The following is a 16,356-nucleotide window of genomic DNA, read 5'->3' as shown; positions in this document are numbered from 1 at the left end:
ACTCAATGCTCTGTGGTGACCTAAGTGGGAAGGAAATCTAAAAAAGAGGGGATATATGTATACGTATAACTGATTCACTTTGCTGTACAGCAGAAACCATCACAACAGTGTAAAGCAACTATACTCCAATAAAAATTAGTTAAAAAAAGATTAACAGCAGGCAGCAATATACTGTATTTCATCAACTCCAAATCTCACGTCCCCCATTTTAATGTTTATGGAATTGGTAGGTACCTTACAGTCAGTGCTGGGTCATAGTTTAATAGTGTTTTTTTCTTACCGGTGTATTTTTATTGGTTATATTTTACTGAGGTGTCTAAAAATAATCACATCTTAGATTAGGTGAAATATAGTGCTATATTTCATACAGTAGCACTCCTTGAATTAGGCCTAATGCCAGTTTAAAACTAGACAAAACACGGTATAAAATGTGCTTCACTGTTGATCTGTTCCAGTAAATATTTTATAAAATTTGACACTCACTGACTTGAGGAGACTTTCAGTAGATATGAAGTAGCATTTTCTAGCAATATCACTTTGTTAAAAAATTTGATTTAACTTGCACTTATGGAAAATAAGAAAGGAGGGATACATGGAAACTTGGGAACGGATGTAGGAAAATGCCACCAGCTGCCCAAACTGGGGGGAATTCCTTGTGTTCTCTGGGTCCCAGGCATCCTCTGACTTTTGGCAGGGACTTGGGGAATGCAGCCATCGTAAGCGTGGTCAGAAACTATCCCTAGATAATAATGAATTAAAACTGCATGAAGCTTACATTCTAGTGAAAAAGACAGATAATAGACGAACAAGTAAATATATAGAAATAATCAGCTAGAGAGAACTACTAGGAAAAAAATTGACAGAAGAAGCAGAATGTTACAGGTGCTATTTTAGATGGGGTGCTCAGCAAGGGTCTCTTTGATAAATTGTGATATTTAAGTAGAGATCTGGATGAAGTAAAGGAGTAAACTATATGCATATATGAAGGAAGAGGGCTCTGGCTAAGGAAAGAGCAAGTGCAAAGGCCCTGAGACAGGAACAGCCTGGCCTGTGGGAGGAACAATGAGGAAGTGACTGGTTGGCTGAGAGTAAAGGTGAGAGTGGTGGGGAAACAGCGTCAGAGAGCAAGCTGGAGTCCAGAGCCACGGGAAGGACTCTGGATTTCATTCTAAGTGTGGTGAGAAGCTGTTGGAAGCTTCTGGGGAAGAGGATAAACGTTTTCAAGAAATCACTCTGGCTGCTGTGAAAAGAGTAAACTGTATGGGGAAAGAGTGGGCAAGAAGGAGGTCCACTGAGAGTCAACTGCAATGGTCTGTTTCCTTTCATGAGGACCATTCTGGCTTCCAGGTGGGAAACAGACTGTAGCTGGTTGAAGAGGAAGCATAAAGCTCTGTTAGCTAATAGGGGCTGCATTGTAAGAGCCCTGACTACAGACCCTAGTGTGGGACCTAGTCTAGAAGGGATGAACGTTTTTTGATACCAGTGGCATCTAGCTTCTCAGAGATGGACAGTGACTTGAAATCAAACAAAAAAAGGTAAATAAAAGGGATATTCTTTACTTCAGCCACACAGGGAAGATACCAAATTTCAAATTAATATCATTATACCTCTCAGAACTAGACCAAAATGTTGTTTTTTATTTTCCAGTGGGTTCTAATTCTAGGTTCTGCGGCACCAAGCTCACTTCTGCTTTGAAGATTTTAACTCTAAAGTGGGGACCAATTTGAGAAGAAAATATGAAACAAGGTAACATTCAAGGGGCTGGCTGGGCAACAAGACAGAAGGAACCTGGGCCTGGACAACTTGGTCTGGCAGATGGGTCTCTGCTGCGGACCTCCCGCCTGCCTCTGGACTGTTACATGAGAAAGAAATGAAATCCAGCTATTGTCCATTTTGGGTTTCTTTGTTCCAGAAGCTTAGATTAATTGCAACACTCCCAAATCTCTCCCCAGCCAGAGAAGGCAGCTGTTGCTTACTGAGGGCACCAGCTCTCCACGTTCCATGATGTTTCTGATCAGTTTGCTTCTTTCAGATTCTGATGACAGCTCATTCCGCAGGAGCTTGCCAGTCGAGAGATGTGTAAATCCGTATTTTTCCACCAGCTTTTCACACTGTGTGCCTTTGCCAGAGCCTGGGCCACCTAGAAAAGAAGTCATGTATCAGACATCCATCCCAAATCTGGTGCCTCAATTTGGGCTATAGTCACCATGGTGAGCAGGCCTCAGTGCTTCATCCACCAGCATGGACTGAACAGTGATGATTTACTGGGAGCATGTCCAGAGCTGTGGATACAGTGGAGAATGGGACACAGACCTTGCCCTCAACAAGCTTACTGTCCATGGACGGCAGATGGTGTTGTAGACAAAAAATAGCAGTCACTATAGGTGGTCTAGTGGGGAGGAGTTCCAGCTGTTACAGGGGGCAGAGTAGGGGTCCACAATCCCAGTTTGGCAGACATGCATGTCAGAGAAGTTTCCTGGGGCGCTGAATCTGCTCATGTGCAAAGCACGGACCACAGTGCCTGATACACTGTGAATGTTCAACAAATGCTAGCCATTACATTTTTTTTTTTTTTTTTTTTTTTTGCGGTACGCGGGCCTCTCACCGTTGTGGCCTCTCCCGCTGCAGAGCACAGGCTCCGGATGCGCAGGCTCAGTGGCCATGGCTCACGGGCCCAGCCGCTCCGCAGCATGTGGGATCTTCCCAGACCGGGGCACGAACCCGTGTCCCCTGCATTGGCAGGCGGACTCTCAACCACTGCACCACAAGGGAAGCCCGCTAGCCATTACTTTTAAAATAAATTATTTTCAAATTTATGGTTACCAAAGTGGCAAGAGGAGGGGGATAAATTAGGAGTTTGGGATTAACATATACACACGACTATATATAAAATAGATAACCAACAAGGACCTACTGTATAGCACAAGGAACTATACTCAATATTTTATAATTACCTATAAGACAAAAGAATCTGAAAAAGAGAAGATAAATATATAACTGAATCACTGTGCTGTGCACCTAAAGCTAGCACAACATTGTAAATCAACTGTATTTCAATAAAAAAAAATTGTTTTCATTTTCAAACACAAACCTACAGAAGAGTTATGAGTACAAAGAACTTTCTGAAACATTTAAGAATCAGTGGCCAACCAGCTGCCTCATGGCTACAGAACACTTTAATGTCACTTCCTCCGGACAAGGAACCAAACACATCCTCCTAAATAACTACATCTTCAGACCCCATTCACATTTCAGTGGAATTGTCCCAATCATCTCAATAATGTCCTCTGATGCTGATGGATCAAGTTCAGAATCATGTGCTGCCTTTGGTTGTCATGTCCTTTTGGTCTTCTTCCCGAAGGAACAGTTCCTCTGTGTTTCCCTGACACTTTTGAAGATTATAAATATTTATTTTATAGAATGTCCCTCAATATGAATTTTTCTGTTGTTTTCTAGCTATTATTACTGATGATCTCCCATAGTCCTTTGATGAACATTACATCTTGACTCTTTCCTTGCCCCTCCCTAAGTTCAACTAGTTGCTAGGTTGTAAGCTTTTACATCTTGAAAATAATAATAGCTAACCTTTGCCAGGTGCTTACTGTACTGGTCACTGCTCTAAGAATTTTGTGTATATTAATTTTAAATGATCTTAAGAGAGGCAGACCCTGGTATTATTCCCATTTTACAGATGGGGAAGTGGAGGCACTGAGAAGTTAGCTGCCTTAGGTGGCAAGAGCAAGTAAGTAGCAGTCTAGGATTCGAAGCCTGGACTCTGGCTCTCAGAGGTGTTCCCACCTCTCTTGGCTGCTGCGCCTAGATGCACCTCCATGGTTCAGGTCCTCATGCTCTTGGTGTACAGCAGCCATCCTGCCTCTGCGTTGGGTAATGGGTGAGGCTTTGAGGTCCAGCAGACCTGCTAGCAGGATGATTTGCCTGAAAAGCATGTCACCGCCCAGCTCAGAGCATTCAGTGGCTTGCCATTCCTCACAGAATGAAATCCCAACTCCTTAGAGTGGCATTTCTAGCTTCTAGAATCTAGTTCCATCCAACCTCTCCAACATTTTTCTTCATTTCTTATCCTCACCCAACATTGTCATGTCCAACTGTAGACTGTCCCTTCCTCAAGACAAACTTTTAGAAAAAACTTTACTTTGAGATAATTGCAGATTCACAATCGTAAGAATAATATAGAGAGATCCCATGTATCCTTTACCAATTTTCCCTTGTGGTGACATCTTGCAAAACTACAGCACAATATCACAACCAGAATATTAGCATTGATGCAATGAAGATATAGAACATTTCCATCACCACAAGAATCCCTCATGTTTTCCTTTTACAGCCACACCCACTTCTCTCCTACACACAACCCCTCCATCCTTAACCTCTGGCCACCACTAAATCTGTCTATAACTATGTCATTCTGAGAAAATTATATAAATGGAACCATAGACATCAAGATATGCTTTTCCAACATGCTTTTGCTATTCTTGGGTCCTCAGCCTGGAAGGCTTTTGCTTCCCCCTCTAACTCTCAAGATCCTCTTTATCCCTTAGGCCTGGACCCAGTGCTGTCCCCTTCTGGCACCAGCTTGTCCTCCTCACCTCCCTTGGGGTGAGTGATGTAACCAGAGCTGGGGTGCCCTTGGCCTGTCTTATGCTTGGTCTAGGTCTCCCACTCGACTTTCTGCCCCCACAGTGCCTATAGCACAGCACCTGTACACTGTAGGTGCTTCTTAATGCCTGGAGGATTCCCTGTTAAAAGGAAATATTGAACTGAAATGTAAAACACAGTTGAGGTTTTTAGCATAGCAACGAGGATTTACGACTTGTTCTGCAATTTTCCTGGCTGGCCTCTCTTCATCTTCAAAACTCCTTTCTCAGAACAATTGGCAAGACCCCTCCTGAGGGGCATTAGCTGTGGTCCCTCATCAGTAGAAGGGCCTCTCACTCCCTCTCCTTTGCCTTGGCAGGAAATCCAGGAAAGGTCCACGTTTTCTGACTTCTGCTCATCCTTACAGCTGCTCTCAGCCAAATGGGGAGGGTTCAGACCCCTCACAGTATTGTCATGGATGGCCTAGATGTAGTAGGAAAACAGCAATTACAAAGGCTTGCAAAAATAATGCAGACCATTTAGCAGGAGCGGCCGATTGCCAGCTAGTGCTATGTTTGCTCCAAGCACTATGACTCCTGTCTCCTGAGATAATGGAAATGGAGAGTGGAAACAAGGGAAGGCCACTCAGGGGAGAAGTGCTTCCAGATAAAGGAGTAAGGGGAACAAAGGGCTAGGCTCCTGCAGCGGCCACGAGGGCTTCTGTGGCCGGATTTACCTAGAAACTCTTTTGCTGGGATGGCTGGAAGCCAGTCACATGGGAAAGATATTTTCAGACTTGGCTTACAGGGCAAAAATGCTGCGTTCCAATTATTTTCTTCCTTCAGCAACCTACTAATATGACTATTACAGTTTTTGCTTCTCTAAAATATTATTTAATAAATCTCGACACAAAGGCAATTAAAAATCTTCAGCTCAAATTCACCACAGCTGTGTGTGAAACAGCAGCCACTGCCCCAGTTAGAAAACTTTCATGGGAGCGGCAGCTGCAAATTCTTAACATTCTTGGGCAAACGGTGCAGGCACAGTGGAATTTTAAGTAATCTACACAATGGTTTGATTCTTCCCACGGCTCCAAACCCGAGAACAAAGTGATGATTGTCACTGCCGTGAAGGCACAAAAACTGCTAGGAGACGTATGAATTTTCATACACTGTCTCTGACATTTCTTTGAGGCCTTCACTTATGACTTTTAAATTAAAAGCAATGGAGCCTTGATATCCTTCTGGGATAATTTGTTACATGGGAAAAACTCTTTCGAGGTGCTACCTATCTGAACAAGTGGGCTGTGTTCTCTGGTGACGAGACGGCTGACAGAGATGAGGAGCTGTCACATTTACTGTCATCTCACTGATTTTTCCTGTATCACTACTCAAGTCTCAACCCCTGAACAAACCTATACACAATACTGCATGGTGTGATTCACAAAGACAGCCTGGGGTAGGAGGTTCCAGTTCGAAAGGGTCTGTCAACACTTCAAAAAAAAAAAAAAAAAAAGTGAAAAATCTTTATTCTCAACCAATGTGATCAAAATTTTTTTCCATGTGAGGCCAAAGGTGCTATATTGTGAGAAGTGTAGATACTGTGAACCTCCAGCTCAGTGCATCCCTTCCCTTAACGCTGCACCGAAGGAAGGGGAAGAAGAGCCTGCAGGGGATTTGGGAGCCCAGGGTCCATGGCTGGATTCTCCCTCGCGCATTCTCCTTGGTACCTGGTGTTCTCTGAGGTGGAAGTGAAACAAGCTGCATCACCTGAGCATGCCCACCTTAGCCAACTTTTCCAGCGTGCTTTTTATCTTCTGGGGCAATCCTCTCAGGGCACAGCTCCTGGATTCATTAGCTGGGCTCTGCAGGAGAAGACCTGCCTCCTATGTGACTTTGCAGGGTGCTTGGCCTCAGGGCGAAAAGAACAAAACGGCAAAGCTTGTGTGTTAGAGCACATTCTGCACTCAGAAAGAAAGCCCAAGTAAATACTGATGTCAGGTTGATAATTAGCTGGATCCCAAATACAGACAAATGCATGGACATGTTTCTATTACACTTAACAGTGTTTTGAATAGTAATGGTGTAGAGCAGGCTCTAGTGTCCTTGGTTGACATTTTATTGCATCTTGTTAACTGTAGGATGCAACCTGGAACTAAGCATGAGGCCTATTAATACTGCTCTTCATTTGACAAACATCTGTTGGGCAGCTACTGTGGGTCAGACACTGTGCTAAGAGGTGGGAATCGAAAGATTCAGAGGCCCTGTCTTCCATCAGAGAACTCACCCTCTAAGGGGAAGCCGACAGGTGAGCCCAGCATCACAGCAGTGTGAGGGGGCTACAAGCCAGGCCTGTCAACACCACTGCAGGGCCGCTGGGAGAGACTCCTCGCTCAGGCAGGGGAAAACACGTATGATTACGTTTGCTAATGCCTGGGAAGTGTGGAAAAGAAGAGCAGAAGGCTGAGCTTGGTATCTTCAGCAAAGTGACTTGGAACATGAAAAGGTCTTGCAGAGAATGGTGGGACAGGGAGCATGGTGTACTGGGAAGGGCACAGGACAGATGGGTCGAGTAATAACCCCTGGCTCTACCACTTACTAGTCGAGTGGTTCTGGGTGAGTCTTTTAACTTCTCTGAGTCTTAGTTTCCTCATCTGTAAAATGGGGGGAAATAAGAACCAACTCGCTGCCTCATTCTACCTTTGCTCTCCTTCCTCCTCATCTTCCATTCCTGACCAGTCACTAAGCAACTTTGAAAAGTTGAGTCTACATTCGAAAAGTTTCTGAAATCTGTCCCTTTGTTCCAAATCTCCCTTGTCACATCTCTCTGCCAAGAAAAATTGGTGCTTGATAAATGCTACTTAAAACGAGAGGAGGTTACTCATCCCGTTAGTTCTTCCTGAGTTACATCTGCAGGGTGTCATCCAGCATATCAAGGTTGGAATCAAACATAATCCAGCAACAAGTATGGGGACTAGCCATCACTCTGAGACGTCCAGACCACTTGCAGGTAATTAAGATATATATTAGTGTGTGTGTTGACACACACACACACACACTCATATTTGACTGTACATTTACAAATATATGTATCTGGTTTGGAAAACTCATAAAGTTTATTTTCTCTAAGTCAAAGCAGAGGGGACAGCATTCTACAGGTTCCAATGTCATCAACAAAGCTTTTCAGGCCTTAATTCCCATCCCACCCCAGCCTCAGTGTTCTCTAAACCTCTTTAGCACCAATGACCTTCATCACTAACCCAATTTTAGCTCACCTTTGATCTGGATGAACTTGAGAGTTCATCATTACTTGGGTCTGTCCTCCCACCCTGCTCATGTCTTCTTCTCCCTGTCTCTTTTCTCTTGACCTCACTTCTTCTCTGTTCTCACTGTGACCTCATCGAGTAGGTCCATTCCCTTTGGGCTCCACTTACCTCCCTGACCAGCTGGACACCAGCCCCTTTCTAGTAACTCTGAATCCTTTGCACCCTTTGAATTCTATTGTGACTGTGATGAGAACCACCAGCCTGCTTTCTGCCCAACCCACATTTACTTGATTTGTATCTACTCTGGGTTGCTAAGAATTCCATAAGAAGGTCAGAAAACCGAGCCAACTGGGTTTCTATCTAACTTCATAATAGCTTTTAATGCTTCTTGGCAGATAGTCTTCTTTTGCTGATACCAAATTCGATGTCCAAGGATGGATTCTAATATATTTCCCCATTGTCCATAAATCCTCAAACCTACTCTTATTCCTCTCACTTTTTTTTTTTTTTTTTTTTTTTTTTTTTTGCGGTACGGGGGCCTCTCACTGTTGCGGCCTCTCCCGTTGCGGAGCACAGGCTCTGGACGCGCAGGCTCAGTGGCCATGGCTCACGGGCCGAGCCGCTCCACGGCATGCGGGATGCTCCCGGACCGGGGCACGAACCCGTGTCCCCTGAATCGGCAGGCGGACTCTCAACCACTGCGCCACCAGGGAAGCCCCTCCTCTCACTTTTAACAGGCATTTACATCTTCCTATTATTCACTGAGAAGGTGAAGATTATCTTCTTTCCTCAACATTTGCAAAATATATGTATCTTTATCCTTTGTCCTCCATCTCTCCTTTCTCTCATTTGGAAGATGCTATACAACTAGTCAGCCTAAGGCTAACTTCTCTGCTTTGGCTCTTGTAGCACCTCAGCGTTTTCCTTCATAGCATTTTTCACAGAATATAATTACTATCTATCTGTCTATCTATCTATCTATCTATCATCTATTATCTATATATCCATTGTCTATATCTTTCACCTATCTCTTATCATCTGTCATATCTATCAATTATCTATCATCTATATCTATCCATCATCTATATCTACCTATCATCTATCCATCTACTGTTTCTATCACCTATCCTATCTATCTATTTATCTACCTATCTATCATCTATAATTTACTTAAAGTCTGTCTTCCATATTAGACTCTACAGGATATGGGTATGCTTTGCTTACCACAGTGCCCAAACATAGTGCCTCAAATACAGTTGTCTACTGTGTTTATAGGTTGTCTACATTATAATAGTGACTGAAATAGTAAATACTTTAATGGTGAATGGATCCTTTCTTCCTGCCTGCTCCAAAAACTTGATCCTCTCTTTCTAGTCCACATTAAATTCATTCCTCTCTGTTGGCACCATCTCTTCTGTAAACAACATGCTTAGCTCTTCCCCATCCAAATAAAAATATTTCCACCATTGTCTGTATCCTCTAGTTATCTTTACATTCTTTTGCTTTTTTCCAGTAGCCTGAAACTGCCCATTTCCATTTCCTCCTCTTTTATTGACTCCTTAGCCTCTTGCAAGCTACCTCCTACCCTCATCACTCTCTGAAATTGATCTTTAAAGTTCAACAGCAATTGCATAATTGTCATCTTATTCAATGACCTTCTTCTAGTCTTTACTGTCTTTGACTCTTTAGTAGCATTTAACACCACTGATAAACATCTTAAAATTCTCTTTGCCCTTGATTTCCAGACACATAATATGCCCATTTTCTCTCCCTTCCTTTGCCAGGCAGAAACTCACAGAGAGTAGAAACTGCTTTATTTATGTTGGTCTCCCCACAGAACCTTGCGAAGTATCACAGGCAATTGTTGAATAGAGCCAATGTCTAGGAGCCTTATGCCCCCACAAGAGTGACAACTATATTCCTTTTCCCATTAAAGGAACCCTGGACCAAAGGAGTCGAATTCTAGGTTCACACCCCAGATCTTTATCTGGTGAGATGACTTTAATGGAGTCACTTATCCTCTCTGAGCTTCAACCTCTTCAATTACAAAATAGAGATGATCAAAATGCCTATTGGTTGTGAGGACAAAATGTGATAATGCATATAAATTGCTTGGAACAGTAGCTGGCACAGTGAAATACTCAATAAGCATCATGATTATTGTCTGTAAAATGAGGCAGCTCGTGTTACTGCTGCTTAGAAGTCCTCCCAGCTCTAACATTCTGTGCTTTTACAAAGATCAGATACATCATTTTATATTGTGGTACTATTTTAACATCTTTAAAGACAGATAGTCTTCACAGTCACAGTCTGTGAAGGCATCATATCTTCTGTAAATCAAACTATCCTATTTTTAGATAGTCCTCAGTGTTCTTTAAAAATCTATCAGATTTCTACCTCTTGAAATATTTCTTTCTGTCTGAATGAAAATGGGCTTCAAGATCGGGTTCAGGTTTTTGTAACTGAATGATTCCTTTAAGGGAAAAGCTATTCTGCCATCAGATCATGAAATGACTGTGCCCTAGGAATGATCCTCAACCACTGTGGGCCCATGAGTCACTTTAAATATCCTGTATCTTGGATGAGCTGTGTCACCATGCAGAGTTTCAGCAGGGTTGCTGGGAATTGGCTCTCTCTGACCAGAAACAGTTAAGAAAAATAGATCTTTATCCTCAAAGACAGTATCTCTATTCGTTCTGAAGTGCACTGCTGCTTCAGGTTATTTGCTGAATAGGATGAAGAATGCCAGTGATAGGGTCAGCTGAAGGTTATGTGGAAGAATTTCACACGGGACTGGGAACTTCTTGATAGCAGGGACTGTGCCTTATTTATCGGTACATGGTGTATAGTAGGCACGCAATAGTTATCAGATCAATCAATGAATAAATGACTGAATGAACGGATGGTGAATGATCTGGGAGCTTCAGGGAGGTAGCCTCCTAACATTGGGAGTTAGGAGACCTTGGTTCTAGACCATTCCTGGTTTGAACTAGCCGAGAGATCTTGGGAGAGTCACTCTGCCTCCTCAGATGCTATAGCTTCCTAGTCTGTAAATCAGAGTCTGGATTAAATTAGTGGTTTCCTGTGCTATTTTATATTACATTTCCTAAATATTCCAGCTTCTCTTCAATAGTGCTTGTCTCTGAGGAAATATTACTCATCCCTACCTTTTGAACTTAAAAGTCCCCAAGTGATTTGCTTTTGCCAGTGAACTGGGGGCAGAGGTGGATGTGTGTCATATTTAGGCAGAGGTTTTTATAGCCAATGCATGGTTTTCTGTGTCTCTTTTCTCTTTGCCATGAAACTAGCAATATTTTGGATAGTAGGGGCTCCATCAGCATGGTTACCAGAGTGAAGCCCAGTCAACTGTTGACAAACATGTAGCATTAGTCCAGAAAAAGAAGAAGAGGCGGAGGTGGAGGAGGAAGAAGAAAAAGAAGAAACATCTTTGTTGTTCTACATCACAGAGATTTTTAGTTATGCTTCTAACTACAGCATAACTTAGCTTCTTCTGACTGATACATTCCCAAACTTGACTGTGCATCAGAATCACCTGGGGAGGTTGAAAAATTGCTGAATCAGTAGATCTCTGAACCTCTGGGGTTGAGGCCTTGGAATTTATAGTTTTAGAAAGTTCCCCAGGGAAAGTATACAGATATTGGCAATTGACTTTGAAATATGTAAGGAAAAAAAGATGTATTGATGGATGGATAAAGGGGTGGATAGAGGGAAAGATACGTGATAAAACAGTTATTGTAAATGTTAATGGCGGAATCTAGGCAGTGGGTTTACGAGTGTTCACTATAAAATTCTTTCAGCTTTGCTGAATATTTGAAATATTTTCAAAATAAAAAGAGATCTTAAAAAAAATTTCCTCAGGTGATTCTGATGGTTAGCTTGATTTGAACTTCTAGACTAGATAATCTAAGGAAGGCCATTTGCTGTGAATGCCCCAGTGGTCACCGCAGGGAGTCTGTAGTGTTGATCTTTCTTTTAATATTTACAATGTAATTCTGAGATGATTCTATCATGAGTGAATACTTGCAATAATGGTTAATGAGAATCCGCATTGCCTTATCAAAAGCAAGGCTAGCCTTTCTGCTGCAGATGAGGGAACTTTTTGTTTTCTCAGCATCGAGCTGGAGGTAACGGGAGGGGGACTATGGACTATTTTATACCAACAGAGTGGGTCAGAGACAAGTTCGAGAGGTCACTGCAGACCGTTCAGATAAAGGTATCTGGTTCACAGTGCTTTTGGCTTGATATTTGACCCTAATAAGTATCTATCTATATGTTTTTTTGTAATAATTCATTTAATGCTTACAACTATATGAAGTAGGTGCTCTTTGTAACTATTATACAGATGAAAAAACTATGCCCAAGGGCCAACTGTACCTTGGTAACCACTAAGCTCTACAGCCTCTCATATGTAAGGTCATCCTGGAAATCAGACCAACCTGCTGTGCAGAAAAGCACTGTACAGTCTTCAGTCAATCAGAATGGTCACTGGGAGATGGGTTTTCATCATGGACCCCTAGGGTTGCCAGCTGAAATACGGGCTGTCCAGTAGATATTGCATGAAACATACTTATAATAAACACTGTAACTGCTTATCTAAAATCCAAATTTAATTTTGTCTCATAGTTTTATTTGTTAAACCTGTCAAATATATCAGACCCCACCAGTTATTAGCTTAGAGACTTTTGGGAGACATAATTTTATCTCTGTTCTGACAACTCTAATGGTTTGTGATTCTGCGATTCATTCAGCTAATACCATCACAGCCATAGCAAGACATGTGAAATGTCTAATTAAGACAAGACGCTGAAACTGGATTCCACGACTCTAGCTCTTACGTAGACAGATGACAAGGAAGGTTCAGGTCTTGGGGGAGATGAAATCACAGGCACTGTGATGGTGATTCCTAAACATTTACACCCCATGATGCTCCTACAGCTCATAGCACCCCAACCCCATCTCATCCCAACAGGGACAGAGACAAGATTTCCAAACTGCTCACAAGTAAATACCACTAAAAACCCTGTCCTCTGTTTCTTCACCCGGAGATCTCCAAGGTCTATTCCAGACACAACAAACTTACAGACTGGAGCCTTCTAATAGTTGCTTCATCAGGCTCTGCTTGTTTGGGTCTCTGAATTCTTGGACTTCATTCTTCTAGAGTACTCCTCCTCTTCCAAATTCTTAAACTTATCAAGCCACCTTTTCCCCTATTTTGTAGACCCTTCACACTATGATCTTAGGCACACATTAAATGACTATAATAGACAATTTATAATCCAGCTTCTCCTCTCTATTTTTTCCCTTCTTTTATATAAAATAATTTTTCTTGACTGTATAAGAAATATATGCTCCTTATTGAATATTTAGACAACTTGAAAAAGTGAAAAGAAGAAAAATCTCCCATGGTCTCACTCCCCAAATATAACTGCCAAAAATACATTTTGTTTTGTTTCTTTGCAGCTTTTTTTTTTCTACATATGATTTTCTGGTTTGGTTTTTGTTGGGAATCTGTCTGCTTTGATATTTCTCCTCTTTGGGTTTTTGTATTCTCATGTGAAAATGAGCTTGTTGGATTAGATAAATTCCAAGGTCATTTCCAACACTACCATTCTATGTTTTTGTCCTTGTTAGAGAACTTGGAGAATATTTGTGCTTGCAGTCTATTTTTGTACTGTAAAAGGAAGTGAGGATATTTAAGATGGTTAGGGACATTTGCAGTGAATGTTAGTTGGATTCCATCTGGGGTTTTGTGTTCAATTTTGGGCCATACCATGGAAATTGGAAGTCTTATGCACTGTGATGAGAATATAAAATTGGTGTAAACTTTCTAAAGGGCAAGTTGGTAATATAAGTCAAAAGTTTTAAAAGTTTTCAGGTCAATGGATTTATCCTAAGGGGAGAAAATCATGTTTTAGTTACATAGATATTCACAGCATTTTTAATGAAAGCAAAAAATTTAGTAAAAATGCATGACGATAGGAATAAACTCAATAAATTATAATATAGCAATAAAAAGGAATAGTATGCGGTCATTAAAATGATGCATTGAAAGAAGACAGATAAAACCAAATACATACAGTGTGATTCCATTTACATAAAGTTCAAAAATATCTATGGCATTTTTTGCAGGGGGCAGTGAATAGAAGAGGGCACAGGGACGCTTCTGGGATTGTGGTTATGTTTGTTTTTTTTTAACATCTGTATTACAGTATAATTGCTTTACAATGGTGTGTTAGTTTCTGCTTTATAACAAAGTGAATCAGCTATACATATACATATATCCCCATATCTCCTCCCTCTTGTGTCTCGCTCCCACCCTCCCTATCCCACCCCTCTAGGTGGTAACAAAGCACCGAGCTGATCTCCCTGTGCTATGCGGCTGCTTCCCACTAGCTATCTATTTTATATTTGTTAGTATATATAAGTCCATGCCACTCTCTCACTTCGTCCCAGCTCACCGTTCCCCCTCCCTGTATCCTCAAGTCCATTCTCTACATCTGCGTCTTTATTCCTGTCCTGCCCCTAGGTTCTTCAGAACCATGGATTCTGGTTATGTTTAATCTCTTGATCTGCGTGTTGGTAAGATGCGTGCGTCCACTTAGTGAAAATTCACCAAGCTAAACACTTATGATCCAAGTGCTTTTCTGTTTTGTTTCAGTTCAGTTACAAAAAAACCTTTAAAAGTTAAATCATTTATTCAGTTTTACAGTCTTGGAAAGATGCTCATGATATCTTGTTAAGTATAAGAAGTAGGTTTCAAAATTGCATGCTCTCATTTTGATGAAAAACGCATACTTAAAATATATATACATAGAAAAAAATCTAAGAGGAATGTAAGTCAAAATCTTAATACTATTCACTCCCAGGCTTTGGGATTTTGGGTGACTTGTTGTTGTTGATACATATTTTCTAGAATGAAGATGTAATATTTTGTAAAAAGAAAAATCCTTAAATTAAACAAAAATTCTGGAGAAATTTTGGCTACATGTGTTCAAGAGACCTGATGGGGTGAAAAATGATGAAATTAGAATTTGTGCATTCATTCCATAAGTTAATATGGAGAATCCACACGAGCAATACAGTATTTCAGTATTGAGAACACAAGGATAAGACAGTGCCCAGCTCTCAAGGAACTTACAGCCTATAGAATAACAGAAGAAGCTGGATGTTCTTAATCAGATGAAAACATGACTCAGGGAAGTTATACATGTCTTCAAATATTTGAATGGCTACAATGATGGAGAGGAAGCTGATTTGTTCTGTGCTGCTCTGCAGGGCAGGATTAAACAAAACAGTGGAAGTTTTGACAGAGCAGGTTTTGACTAGGTCTTAGGAAGACCTTCTTAAAGACAGTAGCTGTGCAACAGAAAGAGACCCTCTCACCTGCAGGGAGACCAAGCACATGCAGCCAGTTCTCTCCACTGGGGCTCAAGCCTAGGATAGCCCCTTCCAGTGATGTTGTGCAGCGTTGGAGTTAACATTTTAATTTAGGTCTCTTCCTTCTTTGGAGAGGACCTGAAAACAAGGGCTCTAACCAGTTGTTTTGGTTCAGTCTGAGATACTGGAGATGTAAACCTTTTCTTTCTTTCTTTCTTTTTCAAAAAAAATATTTATTTTATTTTATTTTTGGCTGCGTCGGGTCTTAGTTGCGGTGTCTGGGCCCTTAGTTGTGGTACACGGGCTCCAGAGTGCGCGGGCTCAGTACTTGCAGCATGCAGGCTCAGTAGTTGTGGCGTGCGGGCTCTCTAGTGTAGGGGCTTGAGGGAGTGGGCTCTGTAGTTGTGGCATGTGGGCTTAGTTGCCTCGCGGCATGTGGAGTCTTTTCCCCGACCAGGGATTGAACCCACATCCCCTGCATTGGAAGGCAGACTCTTAACCACTGGACCACCAGGGAAGTCCCACAAACCTTTTCCAAGTTTGCATCCTCCTACCCCTATTTTCCCTGAGAACATAAAAAAAAAAAAGTCCTGTAAAACTAGAAGGTAAATATGAGAGGTGTATGGGCAGATTCATCAAGGGAAGTTTTTCCCTCCTGGTGTTTCCTTGCCTGTTTACAAGCCCTGGACTGGTCCTTGGTCAACACCTCTTTGATCACATCATTCCTCAGTATCCAGGGCTTCTGTGATTTGGCCATTTCCTTTCTGTTCTTGGGCCAGGAGGGACATACTCCTACCACTGTGATTGGTTCCTTACTTAAAATTTTCCTTCTTGGAGCCCCCCATCTCCCCAACCCTCTCCCAAACTTACGGGACCCCATCCATTCACTGAGGCTCCCCTTGGTTCTCAGCTTCTCCAAAAAGGGGCTCCCGACCATTCAGCCACTGTACTTTCTTCATCCCCTCATCCCTGCTAACACTCACTGAATAGCTCCTTTGTGTACCTGTCCTGTATTGGTTCTAAAGTTTTCATAAGCATTAATTCTTGCTTCATCAAATAGATTATATGCTCCTTGAGGGGTGATGACATTAAAAATT

At 41.8% G+C, this 16,356-nt stretch overlaps 1 protein-coding gene across 6 annotated transcripts in view; it reads right to left on the bottom strand.

Moving 5' to 3' along the window:
- The window catches only part of AK5 (adenylate kinase 5), a gene marked incomplete at both ends in the record, with an annotated part of 246,350 nt that overhangs the window by 30,767 nt on the left and 199,227 nt on the right, over window positions 1–16,356 (bottom strand). For 5 of the 6 annotated variants that reach the window (XM_079727384.1, XM_079727385.1, XM_079727388.1 and 2 more), the window contains one exon: window positions 1,977–2,140. In XM_079727384.1, the coding sequence (XP_079583510.1) occupies window positions 1,977–2,140 (164 nt within the window). The remainder of the gene's footprint in view (window positions 1–1,976; window positions 2,141–16,356) is intronic. The other variant, XM_079727389.1, reaches the window with a different exon arrangement.

This window comes from Hyperoodon ampullatus (assembly GCF_949752795.1).
Source record: "Hyperoodon ampullatus genome assembly, chromosome: 2".
Lineage (NCBI taxonomy): Eukaryota > Metazoa > Chordata > Mammalia > Artiodactyla > Ziphiidae > Hyperoodon > Hyperoodon ampullatus.
Note: the sequence above shows the minus strand (reverse complement) of the source record. Positions and strands in the feature narration are given on the sequence as shown.